The 26,723-nt window shown below is 46.1% G+C and overlaps 1 protein-coding gene across 1 annotated transcript in view; it reads left to right on the forward strand.

The window, feature by feature from the left end:
• Positions 1 to 2,819: 2,819 nt before the first annotated feature.
• ZSWIM8 (zinc finger SWIM-type containing 8) overlaps positions 2,820 to 26,723 on the forward strand; it is a 134,121-nt gene continuing 110,217 nt past the window's right edge. The window contains exon 1 of the mRNA XM_040437848.1: positions 2,820 to 4,214. Within this exon, the coding sequence (XP_040293782.1) occupies positions 4,037 to 4,214 (178 nt within the window). The 5' untranslated portion in view covers positions 2,820 to 4,036. The remainder of the gene's footprint in view (positions 4,215 to 26,723) is intronic.

Consider the following 26,723-nt stretch of genomic DNA (forward strand, 5'->3'; position numbering starts at 1 on the left):
CGCCTATTGAAGTCTATGAGTCCATGAAAATTCACTGACACACATCCGTGTTGGGTCTGTTTTTCACTGAAGACTAATAGGAGATTCTTTGGAAATAAATTTTCAGCTGACCAACAGTGAATTACGGATGACACACGGATGGTAAAAACGGACACACAGACAAACCACAGATCCTTCAAGGACAGCTTCACAGATGAAACACGCATGCTTTTTTTCATGGACGTGACACTGACACGGAAATGTGAACGAGGCTTTACGCCCCTTTCACATGAGCGAGTTTTCTGCACGGGTGCAATGTGTTACGTGAACACATAGCACCCGCACTGAACCCTGACCCATTCATTTCAATGAGTCTGTGCCCATTAGCGTTGTTCTAATTGTAACAGTACTCACAGGTAACTTTAGACCTTCTTTGATCTTCCTGGAGCTGATTGTTGGCTGAGTCCTTGCCATTTTGGCTATTCTTCTATCCATTTCAATGGTAGTTTTTCGCTGTCTTCCACGTCTTTCAGGTTTTGGTTGCCATTTTAAAGCATTTGTGATCATTTTAGCTGAGCAGCCTATCATTTTCTGCACTTCTTTATATGTTTTCCCCTATCCAATCAACTTTTTAATCAAGGTACGCTGTTCTTCTGAACAATGTCTGGAACGACCCATTTTCCTCAGAATTTCAGAGAGAAATGCATTGTAACCAGTACTCTGTAATCCTTCCTTAAATAAAGGCAATAATTGCCACCTGTTTTTCAAAGAATGAATGACCTCACTAAATGAACTCCACACTGCTATTATTTTGAACATGCCCCTTTCAATAAGTGATTGAATTACAGAGAATCAGCAGCATGCATGTCATGACTGTTGGGTTTGTTGGATTTCTATTACTCTACTACACCTGCTAGTAAATGATTTGACATGTAGAAATATCATTTCTACCAAAAACAGTGATTGATCAGGTTAGTGATGTCTGACTGCTATTATTTTGAACACAACTGTATATTCAGCATTTTTCACGCGGCCCTGGCCCATAGAAGTGAATGGGGCTTCAGTGAAAAACGCATTGCGTCCGGATGTAACCTGGATGCAGTCTGGGTGCAATGTGTTTATCACTGACGGTTGCTATGGCTGTAAGCTTTCATTTTTTTTTTCATGCGCGTGAAAAATGCATAAAAAATGATTGCACCCGCACGGAAAAAACTAAAACTCTGAACGCAAATGCAGACAAATCTGACTGAATTTGCTTGCGAAATTGTACGAGTCTCACTCAACGCACCCTGACAGAATCTGTATCGTTCGTGTGAAAGAGGCCTTAGGCTACTTTCACATCTACGTTTTTGAGATCCGTCAGGGGATCTCAAAACGATTTAGTTCTAATAATACAACCGACTGCACTCGTTCAGAACGGATACGGCTGTATTATATCGAAAATGAAGAAACCGGACCCAACACTAAAATTATTGTAAGTCAATGGGTGCTGGATCATTTTTTTTCATGTCCGAAAAACCCCCCGGATCCGGCACCATTGACTTACATGGTTTTTGGTGCCAGATCCGGCTTGTTCAGTTTCCCATGCCGCACACAAAAACGCTGCTTGCAATAATTTTGAGTCCGGCATGGGAACGCAATAAACCGGAACCAAATACATTCTGGTGCACTCCATTCCAAATTGTTCATTTTTGTCCCCATTCATAGTGTTGAAGAGGTGTGCTGCGTTTTTGAGAGCCTGCGCCAGATATCAAAACCGTGATGTAGCAGGCTGGTTTTAAATCTGTAGAGAAACAGATGGGCGCACCATAGGGTAATTCTGTGGGTGTATAATGGTGAACAAAAAGAATTGGCAAGGCTCACCTTGTGTGGTTGTGCGGATATAGGCACAACACTATTGTAGGTATTTTCAAACAAGCCTGGACGTCTGGATATGGCGGTCTGCAGCCTCGGGACCACGAGGGATCTTCAAAAGGAGAAGCCTGGAGCCCCCAAGAAGATAGTAGTGCAAGAAAACAAAACACGTCCCACGGCGCGAATTACCGTCTACCAGTCACCAGGGTCAAGAAGGAATCTTTTAATGCAGCAATACAACGCGTTTCGGGGAATCACTCCCCTTCATCAGGTACAAAAGAGCTGCACAAGATATCAAAACCGGACAGCACTACACAGATGTGAAAGTAGCCCTAAAGTATACGCCCAGAACCGTGTACTTTATGTAGATTTTCCATGTGGATTTTCGTGCGTTTTTTGGTGCCTTTCGGCACCACAATCCATGTTGCTTTCAAATTTTGTCCAGAATTTGCCCCAAATCTCAACCTTTGCATTGAAATCTGCACTAAAAGAACATAAACATTTGTGCGTCTGCAACTTCCTGTCACGTGACCATATTAGAGCTGCCATTTGGCTGTAAAAACCGTCTAAAGTTCGGGTTATCGAAGAATCGCGTTATGGATTCTAAATTCCGCTATGGTCCGTGGTAGCGGAATCCATAACGCGATTCTTCGATAACCCGAACTTTAGACGCGGTTCGCTCAACACTACCAATCATTAAACGCAATGTTTTCCAATTTTCATGTCACAATATGTCGCAGTGTAGCCCCTGCCTAAATAAAAATCTTGTTCCACGAGTTGGCTTTCTATTGTGGCAGGGACACTGTCACGAGCAGATGTTTATGCGACATTTTTTGCTTGTTCCCTAATGTTGGAAATATGCATTTGCTGTAGGGAAGCCCGCGAGTCCTCCCAGCACCATGGACTACAGCCCGCGTCCCAGACTGTCGCTTCCTTTCCCCTGTTCTTCCTGACGACCCGCTCTCGCTGGTGAAGGAAGCCGGAAGCAGCAGGGCGGAAACCGGGATCAGCTGATCGAGCTGTCCCCCAGGTGGTGCCGGGGAGAGGAAGCCGAGTCTGGCAGGCAGGCTGGCGGGGGAGGGATGCTTAGTGGATGGAGGAAGCCTCTGACAAGGAGCACTATACAGCAAGGTGCGCCTACAGCAGCGAGGGGAGGCGCGCAGGCCCCGCACCACCTCTCCCGGCCACACGGGGGCAGTCTACTAGCATAGGGGTGAGCAGTAGGGGGGCTTTTGTTCAGTCAGAGGAGCTGATAAATCCCCTCAGGGGGGCCCTGACATAGTCCTCTGTAGCCCAGGCTGCTGCTGCTGCTACATCCCCCTGTTTATTGACACCAGAGGCAGGCTGGCATAGGAAACAAAGGAAAGTGAGGAGAACAAAGAGAAGACAGGGGAAGGCTCCCCAGAGAGGGCACCGAGCTCTGCCTGTGACAGCAGCCTGCATCTGCTCTGACAGCTCATTTCTGGAGGATCCATCTCCCCAGAAGCAGGACAGGACCTAGAAGAAGACTTCTCCCCTGCTCCCAGCTATCCTGGAGGAGGGGAACCTTGGAAGAAGCAATAACTCCTTGGCAGGAGCAACTTCTGGATCTCAGCAGCTCCATTTTTGTACCAAGATGTAAAATGTCCCTTTGTTTTGGGAAAAGGAAACCAGTTGCTCCTTAGTTGTCCTTCTCTGCTCAGTGTAAATATTATCCTTTAGGAAGTAGGGGCCGGAAGTTGGAGCTACCGTTAGTGTCCCATTTCTAGCACTTGTATGAGTAAAACAATGCAGCCCCTGGGCTATAACCCTGCGGACTCCGGGCCACGTCTTATACCCGTCTTCACCCTCGTTTTTTTGTCTGCCGAATGTTAGTGATGTGTCGCTGGGTGATTTATATATATATTTCTTTTTATAAATTGACAGAGTAGGTTGAGCACAGTGTATGTCTAACGGTCTGGGGATTAAGAAAAGCACAAGAGTCCAATACACCTCCTTGGGAGAGGTGATGTAAAGGGCAGACACTTGGATTTTTATAAGAGAATTTCTATTTCATCTTAGAATATGGAGACTGGTTCTTAAAGGAAAGTTCCGTCAAACAAAGGACTTGCGATCCGATATATAGATATATTTTTATGACAGTGAATTTTTCATCTTTTTTTTTCTCTCACCCATTTGCACCATAACCTCCGCAAGTCTCTTCCAGCTTTGACCATTGGATGTAATGGAACTCATGTTTGCAGAGTGGGAGGACGGCGAGAGGTTTTCTTTTGAGGACTCGGATCGGTTTGAAGAGGACTCCTTATGCTCTTTTATCTCGGAGGCGGAAAGTCTCTGCCAGAATTGGAGAGGATGGCGCAAACAGTCAGCAGGGCCCAACTCCCCTACAGTCAAAATGAAAGGTGAGTCCTTCTTAAAGGGAATGTATAATTTGAAAATTAACTTAATTTTTTATTTATTTTTTATATATATAGTTTAAATCCCCCCCCCCCCTTATGTCACTTTCTATATGAAAGAAATTGTATATAATCCTGCAGTTTTCACACTGGCCACTAGGCCTAAAATACGTTAGGACTTCCTGTCTTTTGAGAGCAGCTACTTGGGCCATAGACGCAATGGACAGGAATGGGCCCCATTGACTTCTATGGGAGAGTTTTGTTGGCATGCTCTGTGAGCTGCTTAGAGGTCAGGAGGGAGTAGATAAGATGTAATAGCCCCTATTGTGCATAGTGGATTCTGTGTTATCCGTATGGAGGTGTTACTTGTCTTTGTAATTCTGCCTGTGGTGATAATAGCTACTGAAAAGTTACCTGTACAGAGACGGCAATCGTGACCCAATATTAGCCCTAGTGGCCAGTGTGAAAATTGCAGTATTATGTACATTTTTTGACTGACAAAGGAATAAAAAAAAAAAAAAAAAAGTTTAACATGAAAATGTGATTTATACAATAGGCCATTTTCTGATGATGTAGAAATAGGTTCCTATAGCAGCCAATCTGATTCCAGCTTTTATTCTTCCACAACAGGTTTGGAAATAAAAGAAGTGATTTGATTGGTTGGTAGAAGGAACACTGACACTTCTTCTTAGGCCTTATTCACACATCAGTGTTTGATCAGTAATTTCCATCAGTGATTGTGAGCCAAAACCAGGAGTGGATCCTACACAGACATAAGGTATAATGGAAAGATTTCCACCTGTGATTGTGAGCCAAAACCAGGAGTGGGTCAAAATCACTGACCGAACACTGACGGGTGAATAAGGCTACATGCACACGAACGTTGTTTGTTTCCATGTCTGTTCTGTTTTTTTTGCGGATAGGATGCGGACCCATTCATTTCAATAGGTCCGCACCGTGTGCTGTCCGCATCAGGATGTCTGTTCCGTAGCACCGCAAAAAAAAAAAAAATAGAACATGTCCTATCCTGTTACAATGGATCTGCCCAAAAAAACGGATGGCATACGGATGTCATCCTTTTTTTTTTTTTGCGGATCCGCAAAACACATACGGTCGTGTGCATGTTGCTTTTATGTGTGTCTCAGATTGTCCGGTCTTCATTCGAATTTTTGAATAAGAAAAGTAATAAGTGAGCTTAGTGGATTTCTTCTGCTCGACGCGGACAGATTGTACGTTGTTTTATGTGAACACCTGGGTTTTCATTTCGGCACTTTTCTCATTCTATCCTATCATTTATATACATGTAATAGTTACTTCCACTGTTTCTTCTGGAAGGAATGTTATCTGACTTTCCACTGACCATCATCTACACGTCCACTCCTTACCCAGAGAGCCAGTTTGGACATTTCTCTTTCTTGCCACATTGAAAGAACTTAGTTTAAATCATGTGTTCTTCCCATGTATGTACTGCTCCAGAGGGTACTAGAGAAGAAGCTGTGGTGGTCGAGTGCTGCATCTTCAGAGACTGCTAGTATTAAAGGAGCGGACATACACTGCCTGTCCCAAAAAAAAAAGTCGCCACCAAAAAAATAAAAATAAAATAAAAAAGATTCTCAATGGGGTTAAGGTCTGGACACTGTGGTGGCCAATCCATGTGTGAAAATTATGTCTCATGCTCCCCGAACCACTCTTTAACAATTTGAGCCCGATGAATCCTGGCATTGTCATCTTGGAATATGCCTGTGCCATCAGGGAAGAACAAATCCATTGATGGAATAACCTGGTCATTCAGAATGTTCAGGTAGTCAGCAGACCTCATTATTGGAGCACATACTGTTGATGAACCTAGACCTGACCAACTGCAGCAACCCCAGATCATAGCACTGCCCCCACAGGCTTGTACAGTAGGCACTAGGCATGATGGGTGCATCACTTCATCTGCCTCTCTTCTTACCCTGATGCGCCCATCACTCTGGAACAGGGTAAATCTGGACCACATCACCTTCTTCCAATGCTCCAGAGTCCAATCTTTATGCTCCCTAGCAAATTGAAGCCTTTTTTTCTTCTGGTTTGCCTCACTGATTAGTGTTTTTCTTACGGCTACACAGCTGTTCAGTCCCAATCCCTCGAGTTCCCTTCGCATTGTGCGCGTGGAAATGCCCTTACTTTCACTATTAAACATAGCCCTGAGTTCTACTGTTGTTTATCTTCACATTTCTTCCTCGAATACGATGGGTCCCCACTATCCTTCCAGTTTTCAATAATGCGTTGGACAGTTCTTAACCCAATTTTAGTAGGTTCTGCAATCTCCTTAGATGTTTTCTCTGCTTGATGCATGCCAGTGATTTGACCCTTCTCAAACAGACTAACATCTTTTCCACGACCACGAGATGTGTCTTTCGACATGGTTGTTTGTGTCTTTCGACATGAAATGAGAAGCAACTCATTGCACCAGTTGAGGTTAAATAACATTGGCAGCTGAAAGTTAATCACCCATACAGTAATTATCCAATAGGAGGCTCATAACTATTCGCTTAGTTAAATCCAGGTGGTAACTTTTTTTTTTTGGACAGGCAGTGTATATCTGACCTGTCCGTTAGTCAGGGGTATTGGTGGTTGTCCGGCCTCTGGATTTCATACAGCTGGCCCTGCTTGTAAAGTCTGTCTCCATTGAGATGAATATGTGGAATGGAAAGAGCATCGGTGGGCTTCAGATCCTACTCATTACTCCCTTGTGACATATGAAGTCCATATCCCCCTTTTTCCTGAACAATACAGAAATGGCATAAATATGATGGCTTGACTGCCAATCTTGTATACAAAATGCTGCTCCTGAGGATGGCCAAATACATCAGAGATCTGACCGGTACCTCTCACTCCCCCCTCGCCAAATACATCAGAGATCTGACCGGTACCTCTCGCTCCCCCCTCGCCAAATACATCAGAGATCTGACCGGTACCTCTCGCTCCCCCCTCTCCAAATACATCAGAGATCTGACCTGTACCTCTCGCTCCCCCCTCTCCAAATACAACAGAGATCTGACCGGTACCTCTCGCTCCCCCCTCTCCAAATACATCAGCGATCTGACCGGTACCTCTCGCTCCCCGCTCTCCAAATACATCAGAGATCTGACCGGTACCTCTCGCTCCCCGCTCTCCAGATACATCAGAGATCTGACCGGTACCTCTCGCTCCCCGCTCTCCAGATACATCAGAGATCTGACCGGTACCTCTCGCTCCCCGCTCTCCAGATACATCAGAGATCTGACCTATGATTTTCATATTGTTGGCTTATCCTTAGGATAGATCATCAATGTGAGATCGACAGGGGGGTCTGACTTTTGGCATCCCGCCAATCAGCTGTTTGAGGAAGCTGTCAAACATTGAAGCTCCAGTGAGCGCCACAGCCATCTCACAGCGCTGTCCGTTGTATAGCGTCTGTGCTTGTTATTGCAGCTCGGCTCCATTCACTTGAATAGGACCCAGCTGCACCTAGGCCATGTGACCGATGAACATGGCATCATATGTCTTAGGAAGAGGCCTAAGTGCTCATGGAGTGCCGAAGCCTCTTCGTACAGCTGATTGGCTGGGCAGCGGAATTCGGACCCCTCCAATCTGATATTGATGACCGATCCTGAGGATAGGCCATCAATATCAAAATCCCAGAGAGCCCCTTTAATATTTTAGTATGTCTTTATTGCATAAATTATTTTTCTAACATAGAGCTCCAAGTCCCCTGCATAGACATAGATTTCAAAGCTAACACGTTGCCTGCAGTCACTGCACACAGTTATACATTGGCCTCAATAATAAAGTGCGCAGTGAACTAAATCTCATCCACATAGTGCGGAAATTGACTTGCGGTGCAGATTTTAAGTCTTCAATATGTCAGTTTAAAGGATCACTGAGTTTTTGTCATAGAGACATGTCAAAAGTTTTGATCGGTGAAGTCTGTGTGCTGATCCTTAAAACGAAGAGAGAGAAGAGCTCACATATCATGGTCTCTCTCCTCACTGCTGGAGATGCTCTTAATAGAAGGTCTATGGGCCCATCTTGATTCCATCCTCTGCATTGAGAGAGTGCGATATGCGAGTGCTTCTCCCTACTCGTTCCAGGGATCTTTAGGGGTCTCAGCTTTTTTGATATGTCTCTATGACGTATCAAAATTTTACAAAAACCCAGTGACCTGGTAAGCTGCAGATATACACCATGGATTTCACCCTTTGCAAAGAATAGAGTGAAATTGAATGATTTTCCTAGTTTATGACGTAAAGTCATGATTTTATTAAAGACACGGAGGCGAGTATTGCTATCTCTCTCTTTACTGAACAACCAATAGCAGCAAAGAAAAAAACAAAACAAGTAGTCATGGTGACAAGACCCTCCCACATAAGAATCCTATAATAGTCCAGCTTAGCATATATTCCTCCTCTTTCTTTGACGATGACTCTTCTGTAACGTCGAACGTCTGGCAACTAATCTCCAACCAACACTGAACATGAACCTTTTAACCGAAAAAACAGAGCTGGAGAAGAATAAAAACAACCACAGATGTCAGGTCAAATCTGCTGGAAATCTTCATCCTAAAAAGGAAACGCGGAAAAAAAACAGGTAATCGATACTGCAAGGGAATCGGGAAAAAAGTACCAGTCTTGCAAAGTCTATAAACAGACATCAAACTATAAATACGCCATAGATACAGAGAATATCAAATAAGGAAATAAATCCACCATAAACAGAACCCAAGGGGGGGGGGATAAAAGGGGAGGGGCAATACTCGCCTCCGTGTCTTTAATAAAATCATGACTTTACGTCATAAACTAGGAAAATCATTCAATTTTATTACATGACACGGAGGCTCCTATTGCGAGTTCAAAGCTGACTTACCACAGAAGAAAATATATGAACGGGAGGACAAAAATAAAACTCACGAAACGTAGAAACTCGTGACCAATCCGCCAGCCTCATAATGTCCTCTAATCTGGCGCCTGCGACTGCTATGGAAGTTGCGGAAGCCCCTCTCATGGAATGCGCCGTGAAAACTGGAGTGTTCACACCTGCCAAAGACATAATCCACTTCACCCAACGCGCCAGAGTGACGCTGGTGACAGGATGAAAAGGACGGCGGTATGACAGAAACAGCTGTGGACATGTAGAAACGCGATGTGAAACAGTACGACATTCGTACTCCCTCAGACAGGCGACTGGGCATAGGGCAGGAACATCCGGGAAAGTGGGATACAACACAGACCGAATGTTTGTCTTAGTACGACGTGTGATATTGAAGACAAAACCGTCCGGGGTGAAGGAACGGGCATCGTGGTCTAAGGCCCGGACATCTGAAACTCTCTTACAAGAAATTAAACAGAATAAGGTAACCAACTTAGTCGAAAGTTGACGCAAGGAAAGGTCCGCGTTAGACGGCCAAGAAGAGAACAAGGATAGTACAGAAGAGACATCCCACGTAGACTAGAAACGAGGTCTGGGGGGACGAGAAAGACGAGAGCCCCTAAGAAGGCAGCAAACCAAAGGGTGTTGTCCCGCAGGACAGCCGTCAAAACCTTGGTGAGAGGCAGAAATGGCTGAACGAAACACATTGATGGTACGATATGCCCTTCCAGCATTAAAAAGCGATGTGAGAAATTGAAGGATCTCAGTCACAGGTGCTGAAACGGGATCCACGTGTCTAGCCAGGCACCAATCAGCCCAAGATCTCCAGGCTGCCCGATAAGCTCCTGCAAGCTAGGAGTTGGAGGGTTCCTTCTAAGACGAGAGGATGTTGAAGTCCTGACGGATCTAATAGGAGGTCTGAGAAAACTGGGAGGAGAAGAGGGGCCTGGATCAGACACTCCAGAAACTGTGGGAACCATGACTGGGTGGTCCAGAACAGGACTACTAGGACCAGCTCGGCTCGCTGTTGGCAGACTTGAGCCAATACTCGATGGATCAGAGCAAATGGAGGGAAGGCATACAAGAGGCGGCCGGACCAGTTCTGCAGAAAGGCGTCGATGGCTTCCGCATCTGGGTCCGGGCGCCAGCTGAAGAACCTGGGAAGCTGGGTGTTCAGCCGGGATGCGAAGAGATCTAAACAGAATGGCCCCCACCCGAAGGATATGGATGAGAAGACCATCGTGTCCAATCTCCAGTCGCTGGAATCGGACAGAAAACGCAAACTCCAGTCCGCGTGAGCATTGTGAAGGCCAGGCAGATATTCCGCAATGACAGTGATATCCCTGGCCAGACAAAAGGTCCAAAAATCCTCTGCCAGGTGGGATAACGCAGTCGAGTGCGTGCCTCCTATGGCGTTGACATAACGCACCGCGGAGATGTTGTCCATCCGGAGTCTGATGCAGGTGCTGGTGAGCCTGTTCGCGAAGCTGCGAACCGCAAAAGATCCCGCGAGTAGCTCCAGGGCGTTGATATGGGGGCTGGACTCCTCCACGGACCAGCGACCCCCGGTGGTAACTCCGTCGCAATTAGTGCCCCATCCCAGCAGACTCGCTTCCGATTCTATCGTGAAATCCGGGCGCAGGCTGAAAATGGCTTTTCCATTCCAAACTTCCAGGTTGCGGATCCACCATGCTAGTTCTTCTCTGGTCTCCTCGTCCAAGGTGATCGAGTCCGCGTATGATACCCCCACGCGAAGGTGGGCTATCTTGAGGCGCTGCATGGCACGGTAGTGAAGAGGTGCAGGGAAGACTGCCTGGATCGAGGAGGAGAGGAGGCCTATGATGCGGGCCAGGAGACGTAAGGAAACTTCTGGAAGGGCCAGCGTGTGGCGGAGTTCCTTGCGGATAGCACGGATCTTGGACGGTGGAAGGCTGAGCGTCTCTGTTGAAGAGTTGATCGTGAAGCCTAAAAATTCCATGGATTGGGCCGGGGTAAGGCATGATTTCTCTAGATTGAGAAGAAAACCTAGGTGTGACAGCAGGTCCATTGTCCAGATCAAATGTGTACGCAGGATAGCACGGTCCTGGGCCATGAGGAGAATATCGTCTAGATAAACAATCAGACGAACTCCGCGGCTGCGGAGGCAGGCTACGACCGGGCGCAGCAACTTGGTGAAGCACCAAGGAGCTGAAGAGAGGCCGAAGGGTAGACAAGTGAACCGCCATACCTCTTTGTTCCAATGGAAACACAGCAGATTTCTGGATGTCTCGGAGACTGGCACTGTTAGATAGGCATCTTTTAGGTCTAGCTTGACCATCCAATCTCCGTGGAGGAGCATGTCTTTGAGAAGGTGAATGCCCTCCATTTTGAAGTGGTGATAGCAGACAAAGGTGTTCAGTGGCCGAAGGTTGATCACTGGACGCATCTGGCCTCCTTTTTTTGGCCACTAGAAACATGTTGCTGATGATGCAGTGGGCAGGAGCTGGGGCCGGTTCTATCGCGCCTTTCAGAAAAAGAGCCTTCAGTTCTCTGCGCAAGAGAAGTTGTTTTGGGGCGGGAAGGACAATGGGATAAGCAGGTGGAATGTGGATAGGGGAACACACCAGTTCTATATGAAACCCCTGTACGGTAGAGAGAATCCAAGGGTCTGCAGTGATGGCTGACCAGGCGTGGGAAAAGAGACGGAGTCTGCCCCCTACCCAAACAGTTGAAGAAGATAATGGAGAATCCTCTGGCTCCTCGGGGTCGCCATGAAGAACCGGGGGTGGGGAAGAAGGCGGGAGGTTAACGGGTCTCCTGGTTGGAGTTTCTGAATGAGACTGAGCCTCGACCCGAACCACGGGTCTGGACGGCCCTGGTGGAGACCCGTCCCTGAAAAACATGTCTCATAGACTATTGTGCTTTATCTAGTGCGGTGAAGGCACCTACGAAGCGGGACAAATCTTTGATGAAAGAGTCTCCGAAAAGAAGGCCCTGGGCCTCCTTGCCTGACTCAGTTAAGGCCAGGTTAGAAAGTTTACGTTTAATCTTGAACAATATCGCTTTCCGCCTCTCAATAGAGAGAGAGGTATTTGCGTTGCCCGTAATGCACAGGGCACGCTGGACCCATCCCCGGAGTTCCTCCTGGTCTACCTGGGTGTTCTGGGTTCTGGCAGATTCAGCCATCTCAAATATCTTAGTCAGGGGGCCGAGGACGTCAAGTAATTTATCCTGACAGGCCTTCAGGGCTGATTCTAGACCCTTACGGGGGTTCTAGTCCGACTTGGCCAAAAATTGGATCATTTTGGGATCCACTATAGGCGTCTCACAGACTTTGTTTGGGATGATAGGCCTAGGGCATTCAGCCCTCATTTTGTTCCTAGCCTCCTTGCTAAGGGGCTGGCGTATCCTGGATTCAAGGTATTTAGAAATGTGATCCGATGGAAGCCACTCCGCAGACCTCGGATGGTGGAGTGCATCCGGGTCGAAAAGTGGCTCTCCAGAGGGATCCAGTATAGTAGTTAGAGGTTCCGAAGGGACTTTAGTAGAGGTGTTAGGGGGGGTGGCAGGGACCGAAGATGGCTCAGGAGGGCTCACTTCTAATAGTTCCAGGTCCTCCTGCTCTGAGCTATCCACCGATCTAGACTGCGCGCCTCCTCTTCAGATCCGAGTTCTGACTCTGACCCTTTATCATATTGCGCTCTGGCGCATTTCCATGGCCTCGCCTTTTCTGCCTGGCGGCATAGGCTCTCTTGCGCGAATGCAGCGCGCTCTCCTGGGTGGAAAGAATCACACCTGTCTTATTGGTTCTGGAGGATGGTGGTTCAGTGTTAGCTGCCCCTGAGCTCAGCGGTCTTGGGCGGCTAGAGGGCTTAGAGGAAGATGGATGTGCCATAAGGGCCTCAGAGATGGACTGAGAAATGACAGTAGACATGGAGCCCATGGCAGCTTGGATAGCAACCGCTACAGAGCGTTAAATTGCCAGGGCCTGTGTCTCACTGGCAGTGGTGTTTGACACCTGGGTATGAGGGGTCACTTCCATGTCCTCAGAGGTAGGATGCTCTATGGGGAGGCCGTTATCAGACATGATGGTGTCTGGAAGCACTTGAGTAGGTAATATACACTGCTCAAAAAAATAAAGGGAACACAAAAATAACACATCCTAGATCTGAATTAATTAAATATTTTTCTGAAATACTTTGTTCTTTACATAGATGAATGTGCTGACAACAAAATCACACACAAATTAAAAAATGGAAATCAAATTTTTTAACCCATGGAGGTCTGGATTTGGAGTCACACTCAAAATTAAAGTGGAAAAACACACTACAGGCTGATCCAACTTTGATGTAATGTCCTTAAAACAAATCAAAATGAGGCTCAGTAGTGTGTGTGGCCTCCACGTGCCTGTAGGACCTCCCTACAACACCTGTGCATGCTCCTGATGAGGTGGCGGACAGTCTCCTGAGGGATCTCCTCCCAGACCTGGACTAAAGCATCTGCCAACTCCTGGACAGTCTGTGGTGCAACATGATGTTGGTGGATAGAGCGAGACATGATGTCCCAGATGTGCTCAATTGGATTCAGGTCTGGGGAACGGGTGGGCCAGTCCATAGCATCAATGCCTTCGTCTTGCAGGAACTGCTGACACACTCCAGCCACATGAGGTCTAGCATTGTCTTGCATTAGGAGGAACCCAGGGCCAACCGCACCAGCATATGGTCTCACAAGGGGTCTGAGGATCTCATCAGGCTACCTCTGGCGAGCACATGGAGGGCTGTGCGGCCCTCCAAAGAAATGCCACCCCACACTAATACTGACCCAATGCCAAACCGGTCATGCTGGAGGATGTTGCAGGCAGCAGAACGTTCTCCACGGCGTCTCCAGACTCTGTCACATCTGTCACATGTGCTCAGTGTGAACCTGCTTTCATCTGTGAAGAGCACAGGGCGCCAGTGGCGAATTTGCCAAACTTGGTGTTCTCTGGCAAATGCCAAACGTCCTGCACGGTGTTGGGCTGTAAGCACAACCCCCACCTGTGGACGTCGGGCCCTCATATCACCCTCATGGAGTCTGTTTCTGACCGTTTGAGCAGACACATGCACATTTGGCCTGCTGGAGGTCATTTTGCAGGGCTCTGGCAGTGCTCCTCCTGTTCCTCCTTGCACAAAGGCAGACGTAGCGGTCCTGCTGCTGGGTTGTTGCCCTCCTACGGCCTCCTCCACGTTTCCTGATGTACTGGCCTGTCTCCTGGTAGCGCCTCCATGCTCTGGACACTAGGCTGACAGACACAGCAAACCTTCTTGCCACACCTCGCATTGATGTGCCATCCTGGATAAGCTGCACTACCTGAGCCACTTGTGTGGGTTGTAGACTCCGTCTCATGCTACCACTAGAGTGAAAGCACCGCCAGCATTCAAAAGTGACCAAAACATCAGCCAGGAAGCATAGGAACTGAGAAGTGGTCTGTGGTCAGCACCTGCAGAACCACTCCTTTATTGGGGGTGTCTTGCTAATTGCCTATAATTTCCACCTGTTGTCTATCCCATTTGCACAACAGCATGTGAAATTGATTGTCCCTCTGTTGCTTCCTAAGTGGACAGTTTGATTTCACAGAAGTGTGATTGACTTGGAGTTACATTGTGTTGTTTAAGTGTTCCCTTTATTTTTTTGAGCAGTGTATAAGACAGTTGACTAGGACAGATACTAAATTAGAGTATACTAAATAGAATCTGAAGTGTGGCCACAGGAGTATATAGGAGCGAGAAGTATAGTACCGGAACCGGAGGAAATAATGGCACAGCCAGGCACCGGACAGGTACTAGGAGAAACGCTGGAGCCGTTTGAAGAAGCGCCCGAAATCTTGCGAGATTTCGCACAGCGGCGCTGAGAGGAGCGGGAATGAAGATCTCGCTACAGAAGGGAGAAGAAGGAAATGGCGGCCGAAATCGCGCGAGACCTCGGCCGCCGAACGCACGCAGAGGGAGAGAAGAGCTAGAGGGGCCACAGCAACACCTAAATGCCGCAAACAGTAAGTTGTAAAAAAAACACCAGGGGAAATAAGGGGGCAAAAACCTGAAAAGGAAGAACAGAATACACAGAAGCAAAAAACGGCTCTATATAAATGGAGGCAAGAGGGGCAAAAGACCCCCAAGCCAAAGTGTAACAATTATGTTATAGGAGAACTCTCAATACCACTGAAAAAATAAGAATCATAGTGAGTACTTTTCTTGAGGGTCAGCAGCAAAGAAAGAGGAGGAATATATGCTAAGCAGGACTATTATAGGGTTCTTATGTGGGAGGGTCTTGTCACCATGACTACTTGCTTTGGTTTTTTCTTTGCTGCTATTGGTTGTTCAGTAAAGAGAGAGATAGCAATAGGAGCCTCCGTGTCATGTAATAAAATCTGTGGTAAATCTGCAGTAAAAGCAGCTGCAAATTTGACTGTGGAAAATCTTCCCTTGGTGGCCATAAGATTTAAAGAGATTCTGTCAGAAGTTTTAACCCAGCAAAACTGCTTACAGTGCTACAGTATGTAAATGTCCTGGAAACCAGTTTTGTGAGGAGCACCACTGAGCAAAATAAGTATTAGGCCTCATTAGGCGCGGGGGCAGCTGCAATGGCGTCACCCACTATTTTATTTTACATTGTAGTACTTTTGCGCAATAAAAAAAATACCTGCAATTCTGCCTTTTTTTTTTTTTTTTGCTGTCTACCATTTGATAGAAATAACCAGTTCATTTTACTCTATGGGTCGACTTGCAGCAGCACTAAGAACATACATAATATTTTAAGGTGAACTAAAATATTAAAAATACTACAGTCCTTAAGGGGTTAAAGGCTATGTACACCTTTTGGGGGCATTTGGTCCACAGCCTGTGGATTTTCTCTTTATTACTGCTTTCTGACCTTATAAACACTCATTATAGCTTAGGGTATTTTCACACTAGCGTTATTCTTTTCCGGTATTGAAATCCGGTAAAGGGTCTCAATACCGGAAAAAAACGCTTCTATTTTGTCCTAATGCATTCTGAATGGAAAGCAATCCGTTCCGTATGCATCAGGATGTCTTCTGCTCTGTCCCTTGTACGGTGTTTTTTCCGGACAAAATACCGGAACACCACCGCACTAATGCTACTTTCACACTAGCGTTCGGGTGTCCGCTCGTGCGCATCGTTTGAAGGGGCTCACGAGCGGCCCGAACGCATCCGTCTGGCCCCAATGCATTCTCAGTGGAGGCGGATCCACTGAGAATGCATCCGCCTGCCAGCGCTCAGCCTCCGCTCCGCTCAGTGAGCGGACACCTGAACGCTGCTTGCAGCGTTCGGGTGTCCGCCTGGCCGTGCGGAGGCGAGCGGATCCGTCCACACTTACAATGTAAGTCAATGGGGACGGATCCGCTTGAAGATGACACAATATGGCTCAATCTTCAAGCGGATCCGCCCCCATTGACTTTCAATGTAAAGTCTGAACGGATCCGCTCAGACAACTTTCACACTTAGAAAATTTTCTAAGTTTTAATGCAGACGCATCCGTTCTGAACGGATGCGAACGTCTGCATTATCGGAGCGGATCCGTCTGATGAAACATCAGACGGATCCGCTCCGAACGCTAGTGTGAAAGTAGCCTAAGTGATATGTATTAATGCCGGATCCGGTTTTCCGGTCTGCGCATGCACAGTTCTTTCTAGCTTTGAAAATATTTAATACCAGATCTATTATTCTAGATAATACCGGAATGACGGATCCGATATTTCAATGCATAAGTCTACTGGATCCGGAAAAAAAAAAGATATACGTTTGAATACAGATTTCTAGATCCGGCAGGCAGTTCTGGCAACGGAACTGTCTGCCGGATTCTTCTAACGCTAGTGTGAAAGTACCCTTACTGATAAGAATGTAGCTTAAATAAGTGTTTGACCTCTCAGTAGTTTAGAGATAAGGTTTATTAGATGACTGCACAAAGTGAAAGTACCAGTCACACAATTAGTCCTCTTGCACACAAATTTTTTATTTTTTTTCCGTTTACCTTCCGTTTTTTGCGTTCTGTATACGGAACCATTCCTTTCAATGGATCCTCAAAAAACGGAAGGTACTCCATATGTCTTCTGTTTCCGTTTTTCCGTTCCATTCAAAGATAGATCATGTCCTATTATTGTCTGCGTAACGGACAAGGATCGTACTATTCTATCAGGGGCCAACTGTTCCGTTCCGCAAAAAACGGAATGCACACGGACGTCATTCGTATTTTTTTCGGATCCGTTTTTTGCGGACCGCAAAATACTGAAAAAGCCATACAGTCGTATGCAAGAGGCCTTAGAAAAACAGTTAACCCTTTGCAACAGAACAGCTCAATATTTCTAATAAAGGCTAATTAAAAAAAGATTTTTAGCCAAAAATGAGTAAAATGCAAACATAAAAAAAAAAAAAATTGCCCCCGAAGGTGTACATAGCCTTTAAGCATCATAAATGGCAATTCATTGCAGTGTACCCCATCTGCACCCTAGGTGAAGTGCTTCATACATAGGACTGGGGGCTCCCCTCAGGTGGTGTCGAGACCAGGCACGTCCCTTACAGATGTGTTACTGGTAGAGCAGCGGATTGTACCAATCTTTTCCTGAAATAACTACAAATCTGTTAAGTCAATTAGATTGTACATTTCTTGTCAGGCTTGTTAGGAAAACTGTATCTTCTGGTCACCTATCTGTCACCAAAAATACTTACAGCGTTAAGGCAAATAAACGTCTTTCCGGACTAATAATTGTATTAAATTGCATCTGTCCTGAAACTATGTCCTCCTGTTTGAGAGTAGCATAATGTGGGGACAGGTCCACAAAATACTACGCTGCTTGGCTGATGAGCCGAATAATGAACGAGGCGGATTCCTAATTTCAAGTCCTCTTTAGGCCTCCTGCACACGGCCGTTTTTTTTTCCCGTTTACTGGCCGTTTTTTGCGTTCCGTATACGGTCCGTATACGGAACCATTCATTTCAATGGTTCTGCAAAAAAAACGGAATGTACTCCGTATGCATTCCGTTTCCGTATTTCCGTTTTTCCGTTCCGTTTTAACATAGAACATGTCCTATCATTGCCCGCAAATCACGTTCCGTGGCTCCATTCAAGTCAATGTGTCCGCAAAAAAAACGGAACACATACGGAAATGCATCCGTATGTCTTCCGTTTCCGTTCCGTTTTTTGCTGAACCATCTATTGAAAATGTTATGCCCAGCCCAATTTTATCTATGTAATTACTGTATACTGTATATTAGGGTTCGACCGATATTGATTTTTTAGGGCCGATACCGATACCGATAATTTGTGAACTTTCAGGCCGATAGCCGATAATTTATACCGATATTCTGGGAATTTTCATTTTTGAAAAAAAAAAAAAATTCCTACACAAATCTGCTGAAAATTAATATGTTTATTGTTAATGTGTATTTTTTTTGTTTATTGTTAATGTGTATTTTTTTTTTTACTAACTTTTACCCCCCTTAGGGACTAGAACCCTTGTCCTATTCCCCCTGATAGAGCTCTATCAGGGTGAATAGGATCTCACACTGTCCCTGCTGCTCTGTGCATAGTGCACACAGCAGCAAGGAGCTGAACATGGCAGCCAGGGCTTCAATAGCGTCCTGGCTGCCATGGTAACCGATCGGAGCCCCAGGCTTACACTGCTGGGGCTCCGATCGGAGGAGCAGGGGAGAGGGGACCCTGTGGCCACTGCCACCAATGAGTAATACTGGGGAGCATTCCCATCACAACAACTTATCCACTATCCACAGCCCAGGCGATGAGTATATGATTACTGCGGGTCCAAATGATTTGATTATAGGAACGGAGCTTCCAGAGACCCTATGTGATTGGAGAAGTTGTACTCCTACGTGACCACCACTTTATACACTTCTTTGGGACTGTCAAGTACATCGCTAGGCCATCTCCATCAGTCCCATAGCAGTGAAATAGCGCGGGTCTCATTACCTCTCCATTCACAATGAGAACTTGGAACCCACCCTGCGGTCGGACCCTAATGACCATACGTTTACCAAGTATTCTGAGGAGAAGTCCTAAATGTCCATGCACCATCACCTTCCAACATTGTGCAGTCTTTCAAATTTCAAGCCCAGTGTTTTGTACCTGTTGAAAAAAGCATGCTCACTAGCGCCCCCTGATGGTTTGTTCCAGGTCCCTGGCTCACTTCTGTAGTCTAAAGGTTCCTGTCCTGTAAACTTTTGGATGGAAGGGGTCACTTGCACTGCTGTAGCCAACGATTAGCCCCAGTGGTGATGTGTCCCCAAGCAGTATGTCGCTGCTGGGTCACTTGACGCTTGGTGACATGTCACTGCTGAGGCCAGTCGTTGGTAGCAGTGACACACATGATCCTTCCCATCCAAAAGTGTATACACTGTGGACCAGAAGACCACAGAAGGGAGCCAGGGAGCCCAGCAGGCTGGGTTGAAATGTAAAATACTGCACAAAGCTGGAAAAGCAGAGTGAACATTCATACACAGGGCAGGTTGCGGGTATATATCATGTACAAGTAAAATGGAAAGTAAAAAAAAGTATAGAAACCTTATCTATGAATAAAAGTTTATTGGTTGCAAAGCCAAAACCCCCATACAAGACAGCTGTATATTTGGCACTGCTGTTAGACCTTGGTGAGTCATGGTCTGGTGATGGGGTCTATCCCCAGGTAACCTCTCTCTCCTTAAACTCCCCAGGAATTCCCTAACTTTAAACAATGCTTTGCACTGCGTCCCTTTTCACTTCATTTTTTGGCAGTACAATACCTTGCAATTGGTACGCCTTGGAAATAAACAGTCTGGAGTTGTTACTTGGCAGGGGATCTCATGAATACGCTCCAAGATATTGCTCCCTTCCTCCACAGTTTTTTTTTTCTTGCTGCACTAGGACTGTAGTGTCTTTGCCAGTAAAAGTGATATGTTGTATGTGGTCTAAATTTAAATAGTGTGTTTATAACGGCATGTGTTCTACATGGACATTTGTGCTGATACACTGTACTAGTTCATTATTTAAATTGCAGTATTGAAGTTCTATAGAGAAGCCCACACCTAAAGATTGCTAAAAAGGCTGCTGACCCCAAACACAAATGAAAACCTAAATGCGCCGAGTTTTTGGTTGCTTAAAGGATTTGTCCATCTCTTTACAAGTGAAACTCAGGATAGGCCTGATTGGCATGGATCCAACACCCTGCACGCTCACTGATGATCTGTTCTTCAGTAGGTCCGCGGTCTTCAGAACTACAGGGCTCCGTCCGTCATTTCAGTAGGTGTAGCACTGCAGTAACCAGCTCAGTCCTAGTGGTGGAGCTACTGTAGAGCAGCTGAGAAGTCAGATCCTCTCCAATCAGGTCAGGGTGATGAGCAATCCTGAGGATAGGTTATCAATATTAGGTACCACAAATACTTACATATGTGAAAAACCATATCCGGGCATATGTTGCTTCTATACTCCAAAAAGTCTCACTAGACCCACCACGTCCTGGTCACTATTACATCCTGCCTTTGGTAGAGTGAAACTATATTGCAATACCAATGTAACTGTACGTGGCCATTACCAAATATGTTGTTGAGCCAGCTTTCCCAAGTGCTGAACTCGCCAACCAGCAGTGGCATGACTTGGGCAAAATCCATAGCAAGGCCGTGCCTAGATTATGTGTCATTGTGACCACAGACGGCTGCTTTCCTCTCCATCACAATATTTAGTTTTGCTGTCATTGCATAGAGACGTTAGGGACTTCCAGCGACGGCAGGCATGTTCCAAAGGCGTGCTATATCCTCTAGTCACCAAGGAACAGCTCAGCCTGCTATGTGCCCAAGGGAGAACCTGGCTGATGGCACCTCGCAGTATGTGGACAAGGGTCTTTGTCATACATTGCTCAGGATTCAGATTTCATGTACTGCATGCACATTCAGAATTTCACCAGAAATGGGGCTCTTTTTCTAATTTACAGAGCATTGGGCATCCATCATCAGATTTGTACCTATGAGTTACATGTGCAATTGGCAGCTGAAAACCTCTGTGTTGGTCCCATGTTCATATGTAGCCACATTGCTGAGAAATGGTTTTATTTTTTTTTGATATGTAAATGAGCCACTTGGAGCAACGGGGGAGTTGCCGTTACACCTAGAGGCTCTGCGCTCTCCCCACCGAGACAGGACCAGGGAGGTGTGATGATGTTTACACTGCCCGGCCCTGTCAATCAAAGGGGAGATGGCGTGGCAGTTTCAGAGAGCAGAGCCTCTAGGTGTAATGCTAGATGTGTGATTTATTTTTTTTTTGCTTCCAATATTACCAGTATACAGTACTCAAATAATATGTTAGTGCCCAAAAAGAATTGTAATATACAGAATAATTGATGCTGCCATTCTGCATCCAAATAATATAGCCATCCAATACATAATATTGTTCTAATAACTGTATTTAAATGGTGCAACCATAGATATGTCATCTCATGCGCACAGGGGTATTGGATAATCTCAGAGATTTACGTACCCATAATATGACATCCATAGACTCCTATGAGTCCCTGCTATACTTCTGTATGCCTTTGCTGTCATATGGAGACATAAAGACTTTATGTTCTGATTTCATATGGATCTGACTGAAAACATTGGGGGAGAATTCCTTCTTCAAAATGTCACTTGCGCAAAATTTTTACTCCAATCACTAAGTGCTCGTTTCCATAATTATGACCACCCTGCAATCCATCAGTGGTGGTCGTGTTTGCACACTATAGGAAAAAGCATTAGCCTATGTGCGGTGACATAGCCCTGGCCACTGGAGAGGCCAATGCTTTTTCGTATAGCAGGGGTCAGTAACCTCCGCCACTCCAGCTGTTGGTGAAACTATGATTCCCAGCATGCACACTTCCTGGTCTGTACTCAGAACTTCCATAGAAATGAATAGATCATGCTGGGATTTGTAGTCAGTGATGGTCAGTTCGCAGTGTTCGCCAGCGAACACATGCGAGCTGCCATCTTTAGTAAGGTAGACTCACCTGTTCGGCGATGCACAGGTAAGCCCTTACCTGTGCCGGACTGAAATCAAATGCAGTTCCGAGAACAGCCCGATGAAGGCCCCCGGCTGCTGTTCTCGGAACTGCCTGCTCCCGGTGACTGCATTTGATTTCAGACCGGCTCCCGACACAGGCACAGGTAAGGGCTTACCTGTGCATCGCCGGACGGGTGAGTCTACCTTACTAAAGATGGCAGCCCGCATGTGTTCGCTGGCGAACACTGTGAACTGACCATCACTGTTTGTAGTTTCCCAACAGCTGAAGTGCCAGAGGTTGCTGAACCATGCCCTATAGCAGGCATCCTCAAACTGCGACCCTCCAGCTGTTGTAAAACTACAACTCCCATAATGCCCTGCTGTAGGCTTATACCTGTAGGCTGTTCGGGCATGCTGGGAGTTGTAGTTTTGCAACAGCTGGAGGGCCGCAGTTTGAGGATGCCTGCCCTATAGCGTGCAGGCACGGCCACTGCTGATGGATTGCAGGGTGGTCGTAACCATGGATACAAGCAGTGTATAATGTGATGGAAAAATGAATCTAGCCAGCAAAGGAGGCAATATGGACAATCACAATACATTAGTAAGTGCCTTGTATTAACTTTCTCTACATGATAAGTGCTATTTGCTGAAGTGAGACAACCCCTTAGTTATATGTACCACAAAATAGTACAACTGCAAAAAAGAACCCTTATATGTCAATGGGAAAGTAAAAAACAAACAAAAACAAAACTATGGCTGTCTGAATTAAAAAATACAAAAAGAAAAAAAAAATGGTCTTAATGCCAAAGTAGTACTTTAATCAAATCAGAAATTAAAGAGTAACTTAATTTTTTTCATAACTGAATGATTTTTTTCATAACTAAACAGGGAAACTTTATAGTATATCTTATTGGAGAAGAATGCTTCCTTTTTCTCTTAAGGGCTCATGCACATGGCCGTTGCCCGGCTGTGGCCGTATTGCGGGCTGCATACAGGGGGTCCGCAATACACGGGCATCGGCCGTGTGCACCCCGCATCACGGATCGCAGACCCATTCACTTGAATGGGTCTGCAATCACGGAGGTGCGGAACGGAGGCATGGATCGGAAGCCCACCGAAGCACTACGGAGTGCTTCAGTGGATTTTCTGTCCGTGCCTCCGCACGGCAAAAAAGTAGTGCATGCACTACTTTTTTGCGGTGAGGACCGTCGGATGCGGATCGCGGACCCCATTCAAGTGAATGGGTCTGTGATCCCCATGTGGCTGGCCTATGGTCGGTGCCTGAGCAGCACGGGCCCGGACAGCACGCGGTTGTGGGCATGAGCCCTAAGACTGTTCTCTTAGCACAGAGACCTCCTGCTCTCCCTCCTCGGCACTAACGCTCACTTCACTGCTCAAATCGTCTTCACTGATGACGTGTTGCCTGCTGACTGAAGGATTAACTTACATAGAAGCCTATAGAGGAGGGGGAAGGGAGGGGCTACTAAAGACGAGCAGAGAAACTGGCACAGGTAATTCACATCTAAGCTGGTTAGTTCTATCCATTACTGCTGCTGCTTCTAAGGCTGTGCTACACAGAGTTAGGAAGCAGGATCCCAGTTCTCCATGTGTAGCTTGTGGGCAGACATGATCCCAGCCAGCCTCCGTTTAAGGGCTCATTCACACAACCGTGTGAATGGTTCTGCATCCATTCCGCAGTTTTGAGGAACGTGTGTGGACCCATTCATTTCAATGGAGCCGCAACAGTTGCGGACAACACTTCACGTGCTGTCCGCATCCGTTGTTCAGTTCCACGGCCCCGCAAAAATATAGAGCATGTCCTATTCTTGTCCGCAGTCACAGACGAGAATAGGCCTATTCTATATAGCGCCGGCCTTGTGTGCTCCGCAAAATGTAGAACGCACATGGCCGGTATCTGTGTTTTGCGGATCCGCAATTTGCAGACCGCAAAACACAGCACGATCGTGTGAATTCGCCCTAATGGTCAGAAATAGTGTTATTCCTCATGCATACACACTGCAGCTTCTTTTGTAAAAATACCTGAAATTACACACTGATTAAAGAATGCAATTTAACGTTGTTCTTAAATATTAATATATGCAAATAGAGCTGTTCACATGCTGGTCTTCAGGTTGTGGGTGTGAGGTCATCTGTTAGCTTTGTGTTTTGGGAAGGGCCTTGAGGTGACATCCTCCAAAAGATGCCAAGCATGGTGCTTCACTGCTGGAGCTCCACTGTCCACTATGGCAGCACTATGCAGCAGGCACACAAGAGATTTCACATGGCCTCCCATACAGACATAAACCTTACAGTCCGAGGTAGCTCATAGCTCTCCAAGCTGGCAGAGGAATAGCTCTGTGATCTCTTACTTACTGAACCTAATTAGTCAACACCCTGAATGGAGTGAGGGGAGTTAGGAACCCGCCATTCCAAGCCCATTTCAGGTCTTCCACTAAACCCAGTGTAGAGAAATGCCTCTTCCTACAGAGAACCCCCTGGTCGACAGTTTGGTGGCATAACCTTGCCTATCCAGCAGCCACACTTCCACATCAGCTACATGAGAGGTGAGTTTAAGGAACAAGTACTGTATATAAGGCGACTTTCACCCTCGCGTTTGGTGCGGATCCGTCATGGATCTGCACAGACGGATCCATTCAGATAATACAACCGCATGCATCCGTTCAGAACGGATCCGTTTGTATTATCTTTAACATAGCCAAAACGGATCCGTCTTGAACACCATTGAAAGTCAATGGGGGCGGATCCGTTTTCTATTGTGCCAGATTGTGTCAGTGAAAACGGATCCGTCCCCATTACATTGTGTCCCAGGACGGATCCGTTTACCTCCGCATCGTCAGATGCAAGCAGCGTTTTGGTGTTCGCCTCCATAGCGGAATGGTGACTGATCGGAAGCAAACTGATGCATTCTGAACGGATACTTTTCCATTTAGAATGCATTAGGGCAAAACTGATCCGTTTTGGACCGCTTGTGAGAGCCCTGAACGGATCTCGCAAACTGAAACCAAAACGCCAGTGTGAACGTAGCCTTAAGGCTGGGTTCACACTTGAGCGTTTTACAGCGCGTTCAAACGCGCTGTAAATTGCTCAACACATGAAAACCAATGCTTCCCTATGGCCCTGGTTCTCACTTGAGCGTTTTACAGCGCGTTTGAACGCGCTGAAAAACGCCCTACGCTCAAACAAGTTCTTGAGCTTCTTTGGGGCGTTTTGACGCGCGTTTGTGGCCATAGGACACTGCAGTCAATCACACAAACACGCGTCAAACGCGCGTTTACTATTGCAAAAAACACGCATAAAAACGCGCGACAAAAACGCGCGTTAAACGCGCATATAAAATGCGCTCAAGTGTGAACCCAGCCTAAATGTTATGGCAAGAGCAGATGTGGAGCACTATGTCCTTCAATTGCCCTTCTCGGTGCTGTAGGTGCTCCTTAGGCTGGGTTCACACTTGAGCGTTTTACAGCGCGTTCAAACGCGCTGTAAAACGCTCAACACATGAAAACCAATGCTTCCCTATGGCCCTGGTTCTCACTTGAGCGTTTTACAGCGCTGAAAAACGCGCTGTAAAACGCCCTACGCTCAAACAAGTACTTGAGCTTCTTTGGGGCGTTTTGACGCGCGTTTGTGGCCATAGGACACTGCAGTCAATCACACAAACGCGCGTCAAACGCGCGTTTACTATTGCCAAAAACGCGCGTCAAAAACGCGCGTCAAAAACGCGCGTTAAACGCGCATATCAAAGACGCTCAGGTCTGAACCCAGCCTTATTGTGTTTGTATTCTGGCAGCGGAGAAATAAGAGGTATTGACAGCTATCATGACACCCGCTGTCCTCCGCCTAGAAGTTTAATGTTGTAGGTGCCACCATGAAGGACATTATCATTGTAATTGCCAATTGTGCAGTTATTTGACATGCTGATAGACTGCTACCATATGTTATTAACTTTTGCAGTATTTTTTGTTGATGGCTGTCTTTTTTTTTTTTTTTTACACAGTTCTTACGGACTCTTGTTAGTCTGTTATACATGGTAATATTTACATTATGTGTTACTGTGCAAGCTGCTCAGCTAAATTAAAACAAGCCTGCCTAAGTCTGATAAGAAACTGACAAGGTTAATACATTCCTTAGTAGATACTCACAACCCTTCTACATTACTGGAAAGTGAAAAAAGAACACTTCGAAGTTACAATAAAAAGCCCATTTTACAATACGCCAATGCTGGAGGGAGTTACATATAGTGATTAAAGCTCCAAGATCCTTACTTTACATACAGATGCTCCACAGACTTTTTTTTTTTGTCTGGCACCACTGTTGGTTTTTTGTCTTCTCTCTTAGGGTCCATTCAAACGTCCGTTGTTTCTTTCCTGATCTGTTCCGTTTTTTTTTGAACAGATCTGGACCAGATCTGGACCCATTCATTTTCAATGGGTCCTGAAAAAAAATCAGACATTGAGCTGTCCGATTTTTTTTTAGGACCCATTGAAAATGAATGGGTACAGATCTGGTCCAGATCTGTTCCGCAAAAAACGGAACAGATCAGGAAAGAAACAACGGACGTGTGAATGGACCCTTACAGGACTGTTTTGTTGTTGTTAAAGTATTCACCATTCA

Source organism: Bufo bufo, chromosome 6 (assembly GCF_905171765.1).
Source record: "Bufo bufo chromosome 6, aBufBuf1.1, whole genome shotgun sequence".
In the NCBI taxonomy this organism is placed as follows: domain Eukaryota; kingdom Metazoa; phylum Chordata; class Amphibia; order Anura; family Bufonidae; genus Bufo; species Bufo bufo.